The following is an 18,434-nucleotide window of genomic DNA, read 5'->3' as shown; positions in this document are numbered from 1 at the left end:
TCATGCTGATTTTGGAGGAGTAATGATAAGCAATGATCATTGGTGTAATACATACATGTTGCTCTAAATTATCTTACACAGCTCCACATGGCTCAGAGAAAAAAAATAATCCTCTTGAATGCTCTTTTTTTTTTTTTAGATATGGCTTCCAAGTAGCCTCCTGGCATTATTTTGTATATTTGCTTTCCATAAAACATAGGCTAATGATCAGACAAACTACAACATCAAACACTGACTGATCTGGCGCTCACAATTTCGTGTATTTCAAGGTAATGAAATGAAGAGTAATTTATTGCCAGCTCGGTTATTTACCTGTAATATCTGAATGTTGATAAAAAAAAGCTATTTAAGCAATTATAATGGCGCTATTAAGGCAACACTCCTGTCAGCTGACTCCGTTCCGCACACCGGCTGTTACCCGGGTGAGTCGTGGCAGAGATCCGGTCCGGGTGTTCCGGCCGCCCGGTCCTTTCCACTGAACTCCAACCCCCGCGCTCTCTATCAGCATCTCATTCCTGTCTCAATATGTCTCAAGATGGCGGCCAATGCAGGATCGATGTTTCAATATTGGAAGCGCTTTGACTTACAACAACTACAGGTCAGTTTAACCTCTGTTTAAATCGCCTGTCCTCTATTTCGCTTCGGCTGTCTTGTCTCTCTCCGTCGCTGTGTTTTGTGTTTTTTTCCGCGGTCGTCTCGTAGGTGTTTCGGAAGAGAATTCAAGACCTCTTCCTCACATTGATGAAAGTGGCTCTCTCGCTGATCAGAAATTGATCCTCTTTGTTCAATTCAACATCGATCGGACACTGCAACTGGGCAAGCCGGGGCGACGCCGCGGGGAAGCGCCGACATAAAAACAAAACGGCAGGGCTTTGACGAAGCGCTTTCGGCTAGCTATCTTTATTGCGTGTTCTTCAACTTTTACTGGAGCGAGTAGCCGTAGTTAGCCCGACGCTTAGCCGCTGTAAGGTTGGATAATTTGGGGGAAAAATAAGTGCGACTCATTATACGGTGGCGCTGTGGTGACACCAAACGTTGAGACGGGCAGCTCAGACACACAACACCGCTTTGCTTGTGTTTTTTCCCCCTGCTTTTAACTGTCAAATTGGTAAGTTTAGTTGAATGCGAATGAAAACATTAGCAACCTTATCGGCTAACGGGTTTGAAGCAGTTTATATTTAAGTCGTCTCCGTAATTATGGTTGATCAACTTGGCCGTTTTTTTTTCTCGGTTTCCCCTGACTGCAATTATACACTGTGAGTTTTTTTTTTTTTTTTTACAGACATTGCCACGTCTGTGGAAGTGGACGGGACGGGACAGTGTTTGTTGACACGATGCAATGAAATAGAATGATAGTAGAAATATGAAAGATCGTGACCTTGTTGATTATGATGAACTCCAGAAATGCCCCGGCCTCACGCACGCCACTAATTTCGGCGTGCGCGGAGAAGATCCACAGTGAAAGGATATGAGAAAGATATTGGGCCTATCCAGTGTATGAATATAGCTAGTGTATATTCGAGCGTGTTTGACCTATCACAAGACATGGAGACAATGGCACTGTTGTGTTTTCCCGTGGCATTTAACGTGCATTGCTGAATTTCAAATCACAATTTATGAATATTAGTAGCTCGGTCGCCGTCGTCATTAACATAAGATTGCATTATGTAGGCTAGCCCAATTGTTCATACATAATTTTGTACATCGCGCAGGCTTGGGATTTAAACTTTTATTTAGGTCATGATGCCCCTATGACTGGGTAGACAAAAGGACAGTGAGCAAGTCTTCCCAGCGGGCTTTGTGTTGCACTTATGCCACATCATCAAGGCTTCACTTCTCCTATTTATTTGATCCTGTTTGGTCCTCCTACTCGTGCCCCCTTGTTCATGCATTATGTAAAAAAAATTGAGACTGCTTTCTCTTTTCTTTCCTCACTATCTATCTCCCACCCCCTTCCTGCCAGCCCCCCCCCCCCTTTCCAATCTTCCTCTCCCTCACCTCCCCCTCCCCTCCTTTTAATTTTTTTTCCCTCTCTCTCTTCTCTGGCCCTTCACCCGGCTTTCACCCATTTCGCCCCATCTGAACGTGTGTGTGTGTGTGTGTGTGTGTGTGTGTGTGTGTGTGTGTGTGTGTGTGTGTGTGTGTGTGTGTGTGTGTGTGTGTGTGTGTGTGTGTGTGTGTGTGTGCGTGTGTGTGTGTGTGTGTGTGTGTGTGTGTGTGTGTGTGTGTTTTTTGTCTGAGATCGGTCTTTTTCGTAGATTGACTGCCAGCACGGACAGTGAAGGCACTGCCAGCAGCCAGGACATGAAAAATGCATCGCATAAGTTTGTGATAAGGCCCTGGGTAATTATGGCAAAGGCCCCTATCACAAGCGATTAGTCAGGACAGTGAATCTGAGCGTGTGCAAAAAGCCTGGCGGTTGGCAGGCCTGTCTGCAGAATAGGAATCAGTCGGAGCTTGTGTGTGTCTATGTGTGTGTGCAGGACTGCTCAGAACATCCACCGTCTATTATTGATGACATCTTATTTACTCTCCCTCCCACCAAGAGGCTCCTAGAGGAAAGCCTTTAGAGAAGAACCTGTTTTTCTTATCCGCTTTCTGAGGATGATGCGGGGTTAGTATGACATGATTATGGTCTACACTTGGCCTTGTCAGCAATTGCTTTCTCATTTGCTTCTTCCTTGTGATCGAATGGACAGTGTAGCTTCACTGTCTGTTTTTTCTGTTAGCTAAGGCACCAGCAAAGGAATTTTTTTCTTTTTTTTTTGTTTCGTTTGATGATGAAAATCCAACCCAACCTAGATGTCGGTAGCTTTAAGCCATCGTAGCGTCTACTCCTCAGGCTCCAACTGCTGATGTTCATTAAAATCCTATTTGATCAGTGTGTCCCATTCCCTGCGTGAGAAACTAGCTAGGTGGTTGTTACAGGACAGAGAGTGCTTTGAAACGGCACAGCAAGCTGTTAACTTGTCTTTTCTGCATGCTTTTTTTTTTTTTTTCCTCCTCCTCCCCCCCCCCCCCCCCCACCACTACAAACACAAATGGGTGCAACAGTGATGCTTTTAGCAAGGTCTCGCACACTTGCAAAATGGATCAGTGATTCAGAGATGATGGCAGGGTGACAGTGAATTACAGATGGAGGAGGTTTTAACGTCTGTAATCCCTGTCCGTCCATTACAGAGTTGAGTTTCTTTAGAGGAGATCATCACTCTTCTGTCCTGTTGTTTTTTTTTTTCTTTTTTCTTTTTTTTTTTGACCCAGTCAAGCAGTTTGCTGGAACATTGTGTTTCTACTTGAGAGATTGCGCTTCATTACAGGCAAGACTTAAGATATGAGCGAATAGCTGAGGCTAAACCTATACTTTTTATATTTTCTGTGTACGCTCGAGAAAATTAAGAACAGACCTTTCTGCTGTACACAATTCCCAATTTAGGCCTAATAGCCTACATCTCACCTCATAACATTTCCTGGAACAAAGCACCCTAGAGCCATTTTTGAAAAATAGTTCACCATGTTAGCATACAGCTAAATAGTGACTTAGGTGAAAACTGATCCAGAGCCTGTTCTTATTCACCACCTCCTAATGGGTAAATTTAGGAAAAGGGTTTTGTAAGCTGATCCCGGGATCTATGGTCAGCGGCAACCTGAGTGGTTTAAATCTCTCAGCGACTGGCCCACTGTTGTCTGCAGGAGTTTTAGTGTTAATTTATGAGCTGGTTGTCTGAACTCACTGGTGGGATATTTTTACCCCTCTGTTGCTGCACAGGCTGGGGGAGCATGGAGGAAGGGGCATCACGTCATGCTTTTACTGTAGCCAACCGCTTCTCTGCCCAGTGACAAAACCTGGCATTGGGACTGAGGTTTCACTGTGTGTCGGTGGGTGGTGAGCGACTAAGCATGAGTCAGAGTGAGGGACGAGTGCATGTCAGGTCTTTGGTCTGCCCTCGGTCTACTTTGGTCAGGGCTATGTCATCCTACTTTCTAAGACGTTCCAGTGTGTCCTTATGAACGTCACACTCCATACGACTCAGAGGAATGTGCAGCTCTGAGAAAAAAACCCTTCTCTTTATCACCTTATCAGTGCCTAATTCTCACCGGAGGCCCATACTCCCCAACTCCTCAGCGATTTATTATACTTCGCAGTCTGGCTTAGTTTTTTTTTCACCCTCCCTAAGCTTTGAGGGGTGTCTACACTAGAAAAAAAAGACGTTAAATAAAACCCCAATAAATACATTTCACTCTTGAGTCAATACCAGAATATTTATTTAAACAAATTTTCCCGCTTTGCAAAATGAATTTTGACCCATGTCATCTGATGTTTGAACAACGGATTAAAAACACTTAACAGAAGTCTAAAAATAGGGGTACCCAAACAGATGGAGTCAGCAGCCCTTAATGCAGGCTTTAAGCAAAGTGTTTGACGAACAGAGATGTTTCTTTATAAAACATGAAGGTGTGGAAGTCTCTGCTTAGGATAAAAATATCACATAAATGTGTTATTGTTTCCACACTGTGTAATTTTAGATTCAGCAACACTAAAACATTTAATGTGGCTGCATTTCATTTGACCCGCTTGTAATTAAGATGGTCTTAATGTTAATACAAAATGCAAATATTGTATTATAAAATAACCAATAACTTGTATAGAATAGAAATGCCTTATAATACTGGTCATACTACTATACTAATTGCTTAGCATTATCATTTCATTATTGTGAAGGTCGATTTTTCTTACCCAAAAGACATGTATATATTTTTTTATTTCATTCATAAATTGAACATTTTTAATACATGCAGAGATTATATAATGAGATATGCCTGTAAGAAAACTGGGCCAGCGGACACCTTTAAAGACTGTAGAGTTACGTTTTGTTGCAGTGACTTTCATGTGTTCTTACACTTTGAAATGAATCATCACAACGTATTTCATGGCAGACTTATTATAAGCAAATTTATGTTGCAGCATTCCTCCACAGACCGATTGTGGACATCACAATATATTAGAGGGGCCTGCTGTTAAAGTATGTTTACTGCTTTCATCTAACTAATACATTTTTACTTTGTAACTTTCTTGCTACTCTGAAACATACTGACAGACCTTTCGGTTTCAGTAACACAAGTTATTCCCTAGCCGATATTTAAAATATATATTTTGATGTCTTGGCATGCTCGATAACTAAATAAACTGGTATTAATTTGTGTCAACTGTGCTGACTTCAACTTCACAGGCTGCAGTGTGTACTGTATCCTTAACAGCTAGGATCAGTAACTTGTACCCTTGTCTTACAAAAGCATCACAATGCAGCGCTTTAGTCATAGTTATATTCATTAAAAACTTTATTAAACAGAAATGTATATTTGGTGTGGCTCCTAATCACCAAAACATCTTGCAATATTGCCTTCATATGATATCACTGGACATTAGGGCTGGGCAATATATTGATATCGTGATATGAGACTATATATTCTCTTAGATTTTGGATATCGTAATATTGTGATATGACATAAGTGTTGTCTTTTCCTGGTTTTAAAGGCTGCATTACAGTAAAGTGATGTACTTTTCTGAACTTACCAGACTGTTCTAGCTGTTCTATTATTTGCCTTTTCCCCACTTAGACATTATGTCCACATTCCTGATGATTATTTATCTAAAATCTAAGTGTGAAGATATTTTGTTAAAGCACCAATTGTCAACCCTAGAATATCGAGGTATTTGGTCAGGAATATCGTGGTATCTGATTTTCTCCAGATCGCCCAGCCCTACTGGACACTAAAAGATACACATAAATAACTACACAGACAAAACTTCCACCAAACAGCCAGCAACAAGAGCACAGGGGGCAGTTTCCACAGACCTATTTTCAAGTGGCAGGCATTATTTACAGACCCACTTGGAGTCTCTCTCACCTCCAGCATCATAGAGTTTCACTGTATCTCATGACAGAAGCATCCATTATTCTGCTGCTCTGTATTCCAGCAGAGAGAGCTTGGGCTTCAGTGACTGGACACTTCTCTCTAGGCTCACGTTGGAGTATACTGGCTATTTCCACTTGTGAGTTTGAGTGTGATGCCCACTTCATTTAAAAATCAAGCATACACTTGAAACCGTGCCTCCAAGGCCGATGTAATCGTGTAAAATCTGTTGTTCATCTCGTAATATTAAGCCTACGATTTTCAGTAAACTCAAATCTTGCATTCCCAGGGGGAAAAAAAAAGTCTGTTGTCTATAGTTCACTGTTAAAGTAAGAAGGTGCAGACAACAAAACCCACTTGCACTCTTTTGTTTTCATCTTTTTGTCTACCACATATTTGTAGCTATCTCACCTTCATCAAGGTGATCTAATTCAAAATGCCAGCTTTTTTAAAACAGTCAATACCTGTTTGTTTTTAAAGGTATGTGACCTACAACTAATTAAACTCCACTGGTCACGTTGTAATAAAGTATGTCTGCAGCCAATGATTATTTTAGAGCTGCAACTGAAGATCTTTGTTTTTATCAATTAATCTGCCGATTGTTTTTAATAATTGTTTGAAGATGACCTCTTCGGTTTGCTTTTGTTGTCCGACCAACAGTCAAAAACCTAAATATATTCGGTTTACAGTGATATAAAATCTAGAAAATCCTCACAACTGAGGCGCTGCCTGGAAGCCACTGACTGTTTGGCATTTTTTATTTTTTTAAGATAATGTTTTGGGCATTTTTAGGCCTTTTTATTTGACAGGACAGCTGAAGACATGAAAAGAGAGAGAGAGAGAGAGAGAGGGGGGGGAATGACATGCATCAAAGGGCCGCAGGTCGGAGTCAAACCTGGGCCTGCTGCGTTGAAGAGTAAACCTCTATATATGGGCACCCGCTCTACCAACTGAGCTATCCGGGCGCCCACTGTTTGGCCATTTTTACTAGAAAAATAGTTAATCAATTGTCAAAATAGTTGCTGATTAAATGTTCTGTCATTCGAGTAATTTCTTAAATTTTTCGGTAATCATTCTTTCCTGTATTTTTCCATTCTCCAGAGTCATTTTAAATGCTACATGAGGTTTCGAGTTAAGTGAGGAAACCTAAGAAATGTGTGGTGAGAATAACTTTGAATAATGACAACTCTGGTCAAAAAATGACTTAAAGCAGCCGAGGAAATATGAGCTGTTAAAAACCATTTGATTGGTTAAGGTGCAGATTTCTGATGACTCAGCAAGCCGAGCCTGGATGAGATTTGCAGTATTTTTGAGGCGCTAAACAAGATGTTAACGTGGAAATATAAACAGAGGCAATGGACCAGAAAACGAAATGGAGTCCCATTTCCACAAGGTACCACAATGTGATAATTTAGACCAACTGCAGACGGTCGCACACTGAGGGCTAGTGTTTGAAACGGTTTTGACGAGTTTGGCTGAGCCCACTGCTGGATTTGAAGCTAATGCAGAGTTTCATTTTGTTCAACAAACATGTCCCTCTGCATAAGCCTTGTCGAAATGTGTTTCTGCAGCAAACACTCTGTGGCCTTCAGCTTCTGGTGTAGCCAAGCTATTGGTGAACCACTTGCCCTACCTAATTTTAGTGTTGTTTATCTCACTGTTATCAAGGAAGCTGGGTCTAAATAAGGCCTGATGTGCACAGACCTCATCCCATGTCAACCCATGACTCCAGTATCAGTGTCCTGTTAGATCATTGGCCATAGGTATTGAATTCTAATAGGCCTATTGGTGTGTCCTAATGGTCCAAGTATTGAATTATGATATTGGCAAGGGCTGATGGCCTCAGGATTGAATTATGATATTGGTGTGCTGCAGGCTAATGGTTTTTGGCATTGAATTATGATATTGGTGCACTTTGATGGTGTAGGGATTGAATTATGATATGGCCTGCTATCTGCTAATAGCTCACTCTGTGTAATTTTTAATGTCAATCATGGCTTCAGTTGCTAGATCCATAGCCGGCCTTCAGGCTCAGCCCATCAGTCACATCAGAGGGGAACAGCCTTCAACCTTTAGCCTCAGTTCTCCCTCCAAATTCTGTTAACTCTCTCCATTTTCACTTGCTTTTGTCTTGTGTTCAGTCCATCCAGGAGTTTGTGATTTGCTACCACAGGAATTTTTATTATCCTACAAATTAGGGTTTCGTGTGAATAACGCAAAGGCGAGCTGTTTATTGTTTAATCCCCTCACTTAGCTTTGTAATAAGGGATGGAACAAACTTTCACGTCTTTCTATTATTGCTCGGTTGCCGGTGTGATTACATTTGTCCTATTGACTCACTGTGTTAATATAGTAGTTCTGTTTTCCTCTGTAAATGTATGAATGTATCATCACAGCTATACTATGATGAGATGTTTGCTTGTATAATGTGTGTGGATTTGGCAATATCATACATACACCACCTTGTGTTATAAGGAGTCTAATGTCAAAGTAATGGAATTGTAATGGCTCTGAATCTGAGCTAATTTCGTTTCTGTAAGTGTCCACACCTTTGCAGTGTTTATGTTGAGCTCATTCCCATTTTGGTAGTTTGAAAGCAACCAGAGCTGTGATGGTCCTGCTGCCAGCTCACAGAGTAAATGGACGGCTTGCTTCTGTGTCAGCCCTCTAAAAATAACACAGACTGCTGGCTGGGCTCAGCAGAAAACTACCACCGATTATGATGATTCAACTACCCCTGTATTCACAGGTGCATGTGTGTTGGATGGGGGTGGTTTATGCTTAGCAAATTGTTCTCTGCATTCAGTAAGACATTCGCTGCATTAGTTTGACTTTGTAGAGTCAGGCGAAGTCAGTTGAGGAAGTGTATGCACTGACCGCTTATGTTTATTTTCAGTTTTTGAGGCGAAATCGACATTCAGGTGTGGTGAACCAAAATCGTTGTAATGCTAGATATACAAATTAAAATTGTTGTGGGGATCAGATTACCTTTTTTTAACTATTAGCACCCTGCTATTATTACCGCACAGACTTTGCCTAATGCAAGATTAAGTAAAGTAGGACTGGTCCGTGACTTGTGTGGTTGTGTGTGTGTGTACCAAAACATGGGAAATCCAATACAAATGGGACAGTCCTATATCTGTTAAATTCATTGGACGTCCTCAGACGATACATTGACCTCTCCCTGGCATTTGACCTGAGCAGCTGTCAGACTGGAGCCAGGGTTCAGAGGTGGTATGACCCTGTAGACCTCAGGATGACCTGGGCTGTCTGACTGGTCTAACCTTTTAGAGCTAACAGATGATGGCTTTACCATCTGTCTAGCCTTTAACAGGTCTAGCCTCCTTGAACTTGAACTTGTTCGCATGTGGAAAGAAGAAGAAAATAAACAACCCAAGAAGGGAGAAAATTATCTCACAATTAGCCCAGGCTGTTTTCCTATGTATTTGTTTTATTTTTAAAGGATGACCAAGTGCGAGGTCAAAAGTTTCAAACTGTAGACTTATTTGTGAATAGCTTATTAGTGAACTCCCGCTCGGGTTGGAGGGGCCTCTGTATGGTGTATGCCCCCAATTGAAAAGCATAAAACTGGATACATTTCTAAACTCTGTAGCCTGCTGTCTCGTTTTTTTTTTTTTTTTTTTTTTTTTAAAGTGAGAGTTGTCCTCTTGAGGATGGTGGAAGGGGGAAGGGAATATGTGTTTAGTAGACACAAGCTCATCCGCTGACTGCTGTTTGACCCTGAGTTCAGCGGTATGGTTATTAATAGGCCCAGAGGCCTCAACTTCCAGGAGGCCCTCTGATCAGCTCCAGATGTGGAATGAGAGAGGACAATTGTACGTTAGCCTATCCATGTTTCACATGAAGCAGAAAGTAGGGAGATAGGTATTTGGTGAGACTGATAGTGAGTGAAGGAGGGAGGGAGGAAGGGAGGGACAGGAGACCTTTCCACAGCAGGAGCGTGTTTTGTGAGTCTTTGTTTTCATGTGTGTGTGTGTTTTTTTCGTTTATTACACTCTCTGCCCTCAGACCAAAAGACCATAAAAACGTATGGCATCACCATGGTGACCATAATAACTACCTATAAAACAGCATGTAAACTGTGAAATAAGACAAACAGACCAGAACAGCCCTGACTGGCTGGCTGGCTGACTGAATGGCTGCCTTCCGCCATAAAACTATTTGAGAGCCAGACTGAAGGAATGCCTTGGAGGCTGCTGTGGCTGTCACGACACATGAAAGGATTAGGGCTGTGTGTTTTATCTCCTCTTTATCTGATGGTAATGGATAAGCTGAGTGTAGCCTATCATCTGACGCTTGGGCCGGGGGTTTGATGTTTTAGTAGGGTGACGGTTTGTTGAGTTGACCGCTTTGGTCTATTGATTGCTGTTTGATGGTTTTGATATGTAGGCTGTGTGGAACAGGTCAAGTCTTTTATGCAGTGGAGGCTCCAAATAGCTTTTAGCTGTCCTTCACTCCTCCCATTACTCTAGTGGTTAGTTTGATGTTTGTATCAATCAATAGAAAGAGCCTGAGCTCTTACACATGCTCCATCCTACTTCCCACTGAGCTCAATTCCTCTTCCTTCATTGTGTAGGCTTTATATCACATTCTCTCAACACCGAATAAATGATATAATTACAACCCATTACATAGCCTAATGCAAGCTAATTATTCTGTCATTACTGTAAGGATTAGCTATGCTCATTCTCTCTTTCTCACTGTGTTTCTCGGCCTTTTCCTCTCAAAAGCCGTGCAAGCAGAGCAGAAAAACTTGCGCTCATAAAGGCTGAGTAAGACTTAGCCCCAGGACGTGCTCTGTTGACGTTGATCGTATAGACCATGGGTGTCAAACTCAGTCAAAAAGATAGGCCATGCTAGAAAATAGTGACGGCATGTGTTGGACACATTAAAGACTCCAGATATATCTAACCTAATGGGGCATTTTCATACATGCTTTTGATTAATGCGTAGAAGTCAACATGCTGCTTTTATAGGCCGTGGCACAACTCCTGCTGATGTGTCATCATCAGGCGTCTAGAAAATTACTAGATACAACCGATGGACGAGGCTAAATTAAAATGTGAAAAAAGGGCATCATGCAGAGCAGGGATTTAATGTACCAGAGGCACATGAGAGTGATTCAGACCTTTTTCACTGTACCGTCACTGTGCCAATAGCATGAAGCTGCTTGTAGTCCTTAAATGGACATCTAAGTGAATTACAACAAATCAAATGGGCTAACGAATTGAGAACAGATCAAATCTTAACTAAATTAGAGTAACTTTGAACACTACTCCATTGCTCAGGGTCATAGACTTGCTAGGCCAAAAAGACCAGCTCGCCTATGAGTGTAGGATGATGAGTGGATGTCTACAACATTGCTAGCCTGCACCTGTGACCCTGTCGTTATCCACCCATAGTTGCGTGCATGCGCATTTGATGTCCTAAAAACTAATGGCGGCGATTTCAATTGCTTGCCCGAGTCCTTGGGACCCCCGGCTTGCATATGTGCTACAGGGCCTGGAGAGCCCCACTCTTCTTCCAGACTTGATTAATCCCTATCGCCTCTCTCCATGATCGCAGTTTCCATTTTTTAGTCCGTATCTGTGCACTCATCCCCTCCCCAATCTCCTCTCACTGGCACAGAATGGCTTCCTGGCAGAAAGGAGGCATTAATTCAGGGATGAGAGGTGTGATACTCTCTCCCACCCTCTCTCTCTCTCTCTCTCTCTCTCTCTCTCTCTCTCTCTCCTCTCTGGTTCTCGCTCTGTCTTTGCTCTTGTTTGTAATGCGTGGCCTTTATCGTAGCTGAAACAGCTCACTACCCTCTGATCCTATCGCAGATCTCAATATCCTAGCCGTTCCACCCTGTAAACGCAGGGATGAAAAATCTTGCCCTTTCACCAATGCATTACGCCCTAGCATATAGCCATACCCCTCTCCTCCCATTGCACCCTCCACACCACTCACCCTTTTGTGACACAGGCCTCCAGCTAAATCCGAACTCTGCAAAATGAGACCGAGTGAGCTGCACTTCCTCCACGCCAGAAACTATCTTAGTCTCATTATATTTTGTATTTAGGCTCAGGCCTGGCCTCTGAAGCCCCTTGTCAGACAATAGGTCGGGCAAAATAATGCCTAGCTCTCAGTAAGCTTCAGGAGAGTTGAGGCTTGGATGTTGGGGAGATAAAACAACAACCAGTCTCTCAGCAGAGAAACATGGATCAATACAAACGAGGCTGCGGTGTAAAAAGCCTGTTTTTGATCTAGGCTTGCGTCAGTGTCGGTGAGGTGAGTCTTGACAGCTCCTGTGCTGTTGGTAGATATGGATCTGTGTTCAAAAAAAGAGCAAAACGCTCAGGGACCACAAGTGTCTTGTTAGACTGTGGAGAGTGGTAGGCTGACCCCCCCCCCCCCCCCGCCCGCCCCCGCCCCCAACCGCTCTGCACACAAACATAGATGTACACACAGTTGCAGAAAACAAGCATTTTATAACTCAGTTGTCATAGTGAAACTATTGTTAGCTTGCAGTTAAAAGAACTTTGTGGCTTTTACTCCAATGGGTGAGAGGAAAAGCAAAAACAGAGATTCAGGAGGATAGGACTTGCGTCTTCAAACCCGGTGTGGTTTGTGAAAACGGCGTCTGCTGGCCCATTTAAAGTTCTGCACCCTGCTATGTCAAAGGTAGGAAGGCAGCCAGGATTGCGGTCTCTTATCTGTGCTGCTGTTGTGCTGTGTTTTGAGGGGGCGTGCCTGTGATCTGTGATCATGTACCGTGTCGTTGTAGCAGCAAGTGTGGCTGTCGCTCCTGACTGAGCTGCCACCCCACAACTCTACCCCCACACAGTAAGTTTGGCATACAGAACAGTCAGCCGCATAGGATGCGGAACGCTGTGAGGGGTGGGGATGGAGGGGGAGTTTCAGAGGTAGGCCTCGTAGACTTCAGATAAGACATCTTTGCAGACGCCTTTTACTGTTTACTATCATAACCACATAACAGCCTCAGACATGTCGGAGATAAAAGGAAAAGATTAGCGACTTCACTGGCAGGACAGAAAATTTCATCTCTTAAACATCTATGTGTCATGTTGCCAAGTACAGAGGCTGTAAAAAGGCTGCGCACACACACACACACACACACACACACACACACACACACACACACAAAGGTTTAACTTTAAAATATTAGCTTATCCCGTACTGTGACTAACATGGTGTTGGTGTTGAGTGAGAAGAAGTGAACGTATTTTTGTCTCTTTCTACGCCTGGCGTGAATTCAACAGTGGTACTCCATTAGATTAATGTGTAAAACATGCAGCGAATGTGGAGCAGTTAACCTACATTGTGTTTGGACTAAAGGACTGGTGGCAGACTATTTGGCATGTGTGACTGCATACTAGGTGTAAACAGAGCGTCTCTAGCCGTTACAGTCCCAATAATTCCACAGAGAATGAGATCTGAAGCAAATCCTTGTGTGGTATTCCCTCCTCTGTGTGCACTGCTGGTCACCGTGGCAGCACAGACGGCAGCTGCAGATTGACTTCATACTGTGTACATAACAATAACCGTGTTGTCATTCCACCAGTCTATCTGTCTCGGCATCGTCAGAGCGTGAGGGCATAAGGAATTCCGTGAAGTTTTGATACCTCAATTAAAGTGCGTCTGTCTCCTGTTATCTCATTTAGGCAGTAGTCGATATGATTGGCATAATCAGACATGCCTGATTGGTGCCTCCCATTTAATTAATCAGTCTCACTGTATCATCACCTGTGGCTCATTAGAGTAATTAGACCAAATTAGTCAGATAGAAGGCCTCTCTCTGCCTGCAGATGAGTGGAAGGAATTTCATTAGGAGAGATGAACACACACACAGATACACCTTGGGTCGGATGGCCAGTGGTAATACGATTTGTTTACCCGTGACTGTTATCGGTGATTAGTATTATTACCACAGTTGTAGGACGGAGAGATAGTAATTTCTGTTTGGCCCAACCTCCCCTCCTAGCAGCGAACACCGCTCACCATGCCAAATTTCACTGGGCAAACATGTTAGCAGACTTCCTCTTTTTAAACCGAGTTCAAAAGAATGTGGAAAGACTGGGCTCCCCAAGTTACTGCAGCGGCCTGTCTGTGCATTCATGTGAGAGCACACGCGTGTGGAGCAGTGTGCGGGAGGCTTCTTGGCCAAGTCGGTGTTGAAGTCTCTCTAGGGAGTGTTGGCAATCTGTTCCAATCGTCTTTACAGCTGACCAGACGACCAAATGAACCAGGACAGGGACTGCTGCTGTGGGCCAGTCCAGCCAAGCCAAGCAGGGCTGTTACAGCAATCACACAGACATTACAGCCCACTTAATGCTCCCCTGCACACACCATATTCCATCCTCTGCTAAACTAGACAGCGCAGTCCTACCCAGCCATAGCCAGGTTTAAAAATAGCGCCGGAGTTAATGTGAAATGGTTAAATGAATTAATTCACCAGTAAATTTAAACAGTTTTCAAATTTAAAAAGTGAACCATTTCAAAGTCAGGCCAAGGAGAGCTAAAAAGTGTTGACCTCAGAGACCGAGCCTAAAGGCCCAAGCACAGAGTACACAAGTTTTTCATGCATGAGGTTTGGTGCTCTGTGGTGCACTGCAGGCATTACATTGAAGTACCAGCACGAGTGCTGGTATTTGCACTTTGCCTCTGCAATTAATTATATTTTGTGTTACATTAGTCATGTATTGTGAAATACAGACTCTCTTAATTTGCACGTTAGATTTTGTTCGTTTCTTCACGTCTTGGCTCCTTGTCTAACATGTTAATTTGTGAGGTTTATCAAACTAGCATGATGTCAATCATTGATGTCAAACATGATAGAAAGAAAATCCCTTCGGTGTGCCAGATGGCAGAGCCCCTGTAGAGCAGCCTCTACAGTATCGCCCTCCAAAGGTTCGGAGCTAGATGAAGCCAAGAGAATAGCTGAATGTACTCACTGCTGGTGGATGCTGTTTAATCAAAAAACAAAAACAAAAAAACATATGACACCTAGTTGGAAATTTAGTTAAAACGGCAACATAGCTAGGTCATGTCTATCTCCCGAATTAGGGATGTTTTGAGATGCATTTTTTAAGTTTGATTTTGAAACAGTTTGCCAATATTTTACAAGCCGTGTTTGCATTGCTGACTTCTTTCAAACTGAAACCTACTAAAGCTCTACCCATTCCTTTTAGCTTAGTCTGCACACAGAATTGCAGTGTGTGTCCACTGGCATGAGTTTTGATGGCTAGTGACAGATGTCACCTTTTCAGTCATTATAAAAATGAAAGGTCTTCATCTTTCTATTTAGCCATTTATTAATGTAGCTATCAGCTATCTTTAGTCATGGCAGTAATATAAACTGCCATGTGGGTGCTAGCAAGGATCAGGTAGCTGGACCGATTGGGCACTGACAGTCCTCCCTGCAAAGAATTCAAACAGGTTATCCACATTCTCCAATCTCATATTAGAGTAGCCTAAATATTAACCAGTTTTAATGATACAACGCTATTCCCACACATTGTTATGAGCTTGAGAATATCACCTTGTGGGGAAGTTGCATCTGTTTTTCCTATGTTAATGTTTCTGAAACCAGTTCCAGAGGAAACGGTGTCAGTTTAACATCATCAGTGCACATTTGGCTAAAATGTTGCATAGGTAAAAGGCCTGTGTAAACACTTTGTAAGTTTGCTTTTATCAAAGAAAAACTGTAAAAACTCAAATGTGCCATTTTATAGTTGGTCAAAACAAATAACAAAGGTATGAGGAGAAAAAGGACATGAGTCTGCACCTTTTTGTAATATGTAAACTGCCCACAATTCAGACCGGTTTTATTTTGCTAAGAACCCAGATTCTACAAAAACAGCCTTCAGTAGAGCAGAAACCCAAACATATTTGTTCAGTATTTCACTTAAGGTACATTAATAAGACAACCTATCATGCTTCTATGTTGTTTAAAATGGGAATAGTATCGGCCCCCTAATGGTCAGTAAGATTTGATGTGTGTGTGTGAACAAGGGTAGGCAGCAGGGACTTTTGGATGTTACGCTCTATCAGCAAGATGAGTGTAAAGTCTGCCCGTGTCTGCTGATGTGGGCAGAGAGTTTGCTGCCTAGTCAAAACCTGACTGAGTCTGAGGGTCCTTTTTTTTTATTTAATTTTTTTATTTATTTCTTTTTAAACCGAGACCATGCCCATAATTACTTGCCCACTTGGCATTGAATCAATCCTCTTTCATGTGTGATGTGTTTATTTAGCTTAGTAGTGAGAATTTCTTTTGGAATGGGGATTTGGTAACACATTGGGATATGTGCAGGGTTTTGGAAAGGGATTGGACAGAATCAAGGGCGTCGGGCATTGGCACATGACCTCCCTAAAGCCGAACCCTAGTGGAGGACTGTGGTTATTTTAGTTTTGCTCTGAAACCGAACACCCTAATTAAATGATATGAAATCATTATTGTGGTGAATTTCTTTTTTTGACTTTTGGAAAACTAGTTGAAAACACATTCACCTGCAGTTTGCTTGGACTACTACGCCTAATTTGCATATCAAAGAGCAGTCTGGTAAATTTAACATGGTGTTGTTTACAAGGTTATTTATTTCAACTCAACAAGCAACAACATGAGCTGTACATTTCCTACTGTCATTAAAAAGACTAGAACACCACAACAATAGTGTATAATGTAATAGTGTTGTCATGTAGTATGAAGGTTATGTATTTATATCTATAAACCCATAGCTGAGATTAGAGAGCCAGTGTTATAGAGGCAGTGGTGATTTTAGATGGTGCAGATAATGTAATGCAAACCAAACTTTCCCAAATGCTATATTTCAAGTTGATTCACTTAAAGGTCACACACACACACACACACACACACACACACACACACACACACACACACACTCTTACTTCATAATCAAGAACCCATACTAATCGGTCACACATGGTATTTTACTTCCGTAGTGATTTAGATTATGTACTCTATATTTTTTTAAATTAATTCCTAGTTTAAGGGCACAGCTTGAACGCCATTATCTCTTCGCTTTTGGGATATACCTAAAATTGTTGTGAATGCTGCCTATGCCGTCTGACTTCTGATCAGGCTTTAAACTGAAGTGTTTCAGTAAGTTCGTATTTTTAAATAATTTAAGATGTATTAGCCTGAAGGCCTCATACATCAAATTGTGATTACCGGTAAAATATGCCAAATTTGATGTTAGTACCTCGAACCAACTGGGCCTTATATTCTTGTTCCTGTAGCTAATCTTCACCAATATAATAATTACACCTCTATTCATGAACTAGAGCATTCATTTTGACAATTAATTTAACATGATTAAAAATGATAAGGTTCCTCCTTTCATCAAGCGTTGCACAAGCTCCTGCGCACGCTCGGATTCACTAACAGATAGTGCAGCTGCTCCATGGCCATGGGCAGACAAGCTGCTACATCAACTGCTCCATGGGCAGCGAGAGCAAGATGGCATGTGAGCAAGTGAGCAGTATTTTTTTTTTTTTTTTTCTCTCTTCAAATGTCCTGTGCTACTGCGTAAAATCCATTGCAGAGGACCGTCTACCAACATTTGTTTTATATTTTTTTTTTACGGTTTGTGGATAAAACAAGATCACGGCTGGTCAGGGAATTCAAGTTAATGCTGATGGGGGAAAAAATCTCCTAATTAGTACTTGATCACACTATTTCTTTAGAGGGTTGTATTTTCTTGTGTGTGTTGGGGGTGTGGGCAATGTGAGGAGGTGGGCATGTGTTCGTGAGTGTGTTTTGGGACCTTGTCAGCAGACTGAGCCACAAGGGCCCCTGTGGTAATGTGTGTATTAAATGATTAGTGTGTTAGTTAGCATAACGGCCCTTCAGCAGCGTTTAATCACTCTCAGGGGTGGGCGGCCTCACAGGAGGAAGGATGGGAGGGGGCAGAAGAAAAGGGGGAGGCGGAGTAAAGGCAGAAGAGAGAGATTTAAACGGAGAAGACGGTACTGCTGGTTGAATGAGTGAATGATCTGTAGAGAGTATGGAAAAATGAGGGGGGGAGAAGAAGTGAGCATGACAGGAGGCAAAAATATCTATTGCTACAGAAGCGGTTATGCCCGACACAGTGGTAACTGATTGACTGACAGGCTGAATGGCTCCAGAAACTGCTTGCGCTGGTAGCAGATCAAACTACCAGCGTAGACGGGGGGGGGGTTCGCTTGGCGGGACATTGGTTTTGTGGTTCTGCTCTCTGCTGCTGCAACATATTGGCCAAGTTCAGCTGAAACAGGATGGGTAGTCTGCAGCACGCCAGATGGGTCAATGAGTCTGCTGTCTCGTCAGAAAAACAGCTTCTGCCTTGTTATTCTGAATGACAATCGTGCTGATTATAACGAAAGACAGTATGAGTAATGATCAAATGTGCCGGTCTCTTCTTAGCGAAGTAAAAGGGTTGTGTGTTTTGTGTTACAGAAAGAACTAGACGCCACCGCCACACAGCTTGCCAACAGAC

General features: G+C 42.4%; 1 protein-coding gene across 1 annotated transcript in view; it reads left to right on the top strand.

Annotated features, from left to right (window-relative positions):
• The first annotated feature begins 472 nt into the window (after nucleotides 1-472).
• The window catches only part of cux1a (cut-like homeobox 1a), a 65,629-nt gene continuing 47,667 nt past the window's right edge, over nucleotides 473-18,434 (top strand). Inside the window, exons 1-2 of the mRNA XM_028569649.1 lie at nucleotides 473-598; nucleotides 18,395-18,434. The exon at nucleotides 18,395-18,434 is cut by the window's right edge and continues 71 nt beyond it. Of these exons, the coding sequence (XP_028425450.1) occupies nucleotides 536-598; nucleotides 18,395-18,434 (103 nt within the window). The 5' untranslated portion in view covers nucleotides 473-535. The remainder of the gene's footprint in view (nucleotides 599-18,394) is intronic.

This window comes from Perca flavescens, chromosome 3 (genome assembly GCF_004354835.1).
Source record: "Perca flavescens isolate YP-PL-M2 chromosome 3, PFLA_1.0, whole genome shotgun sequence".
NCBI lineage: Eukaryota > Metazoa > Chordata > Actinopteri > Perciformes > Percidae > Perca > Perca flavescens.
This window is presented reverse-complemented; position numbering and strand designations above follow the sequence as displayed.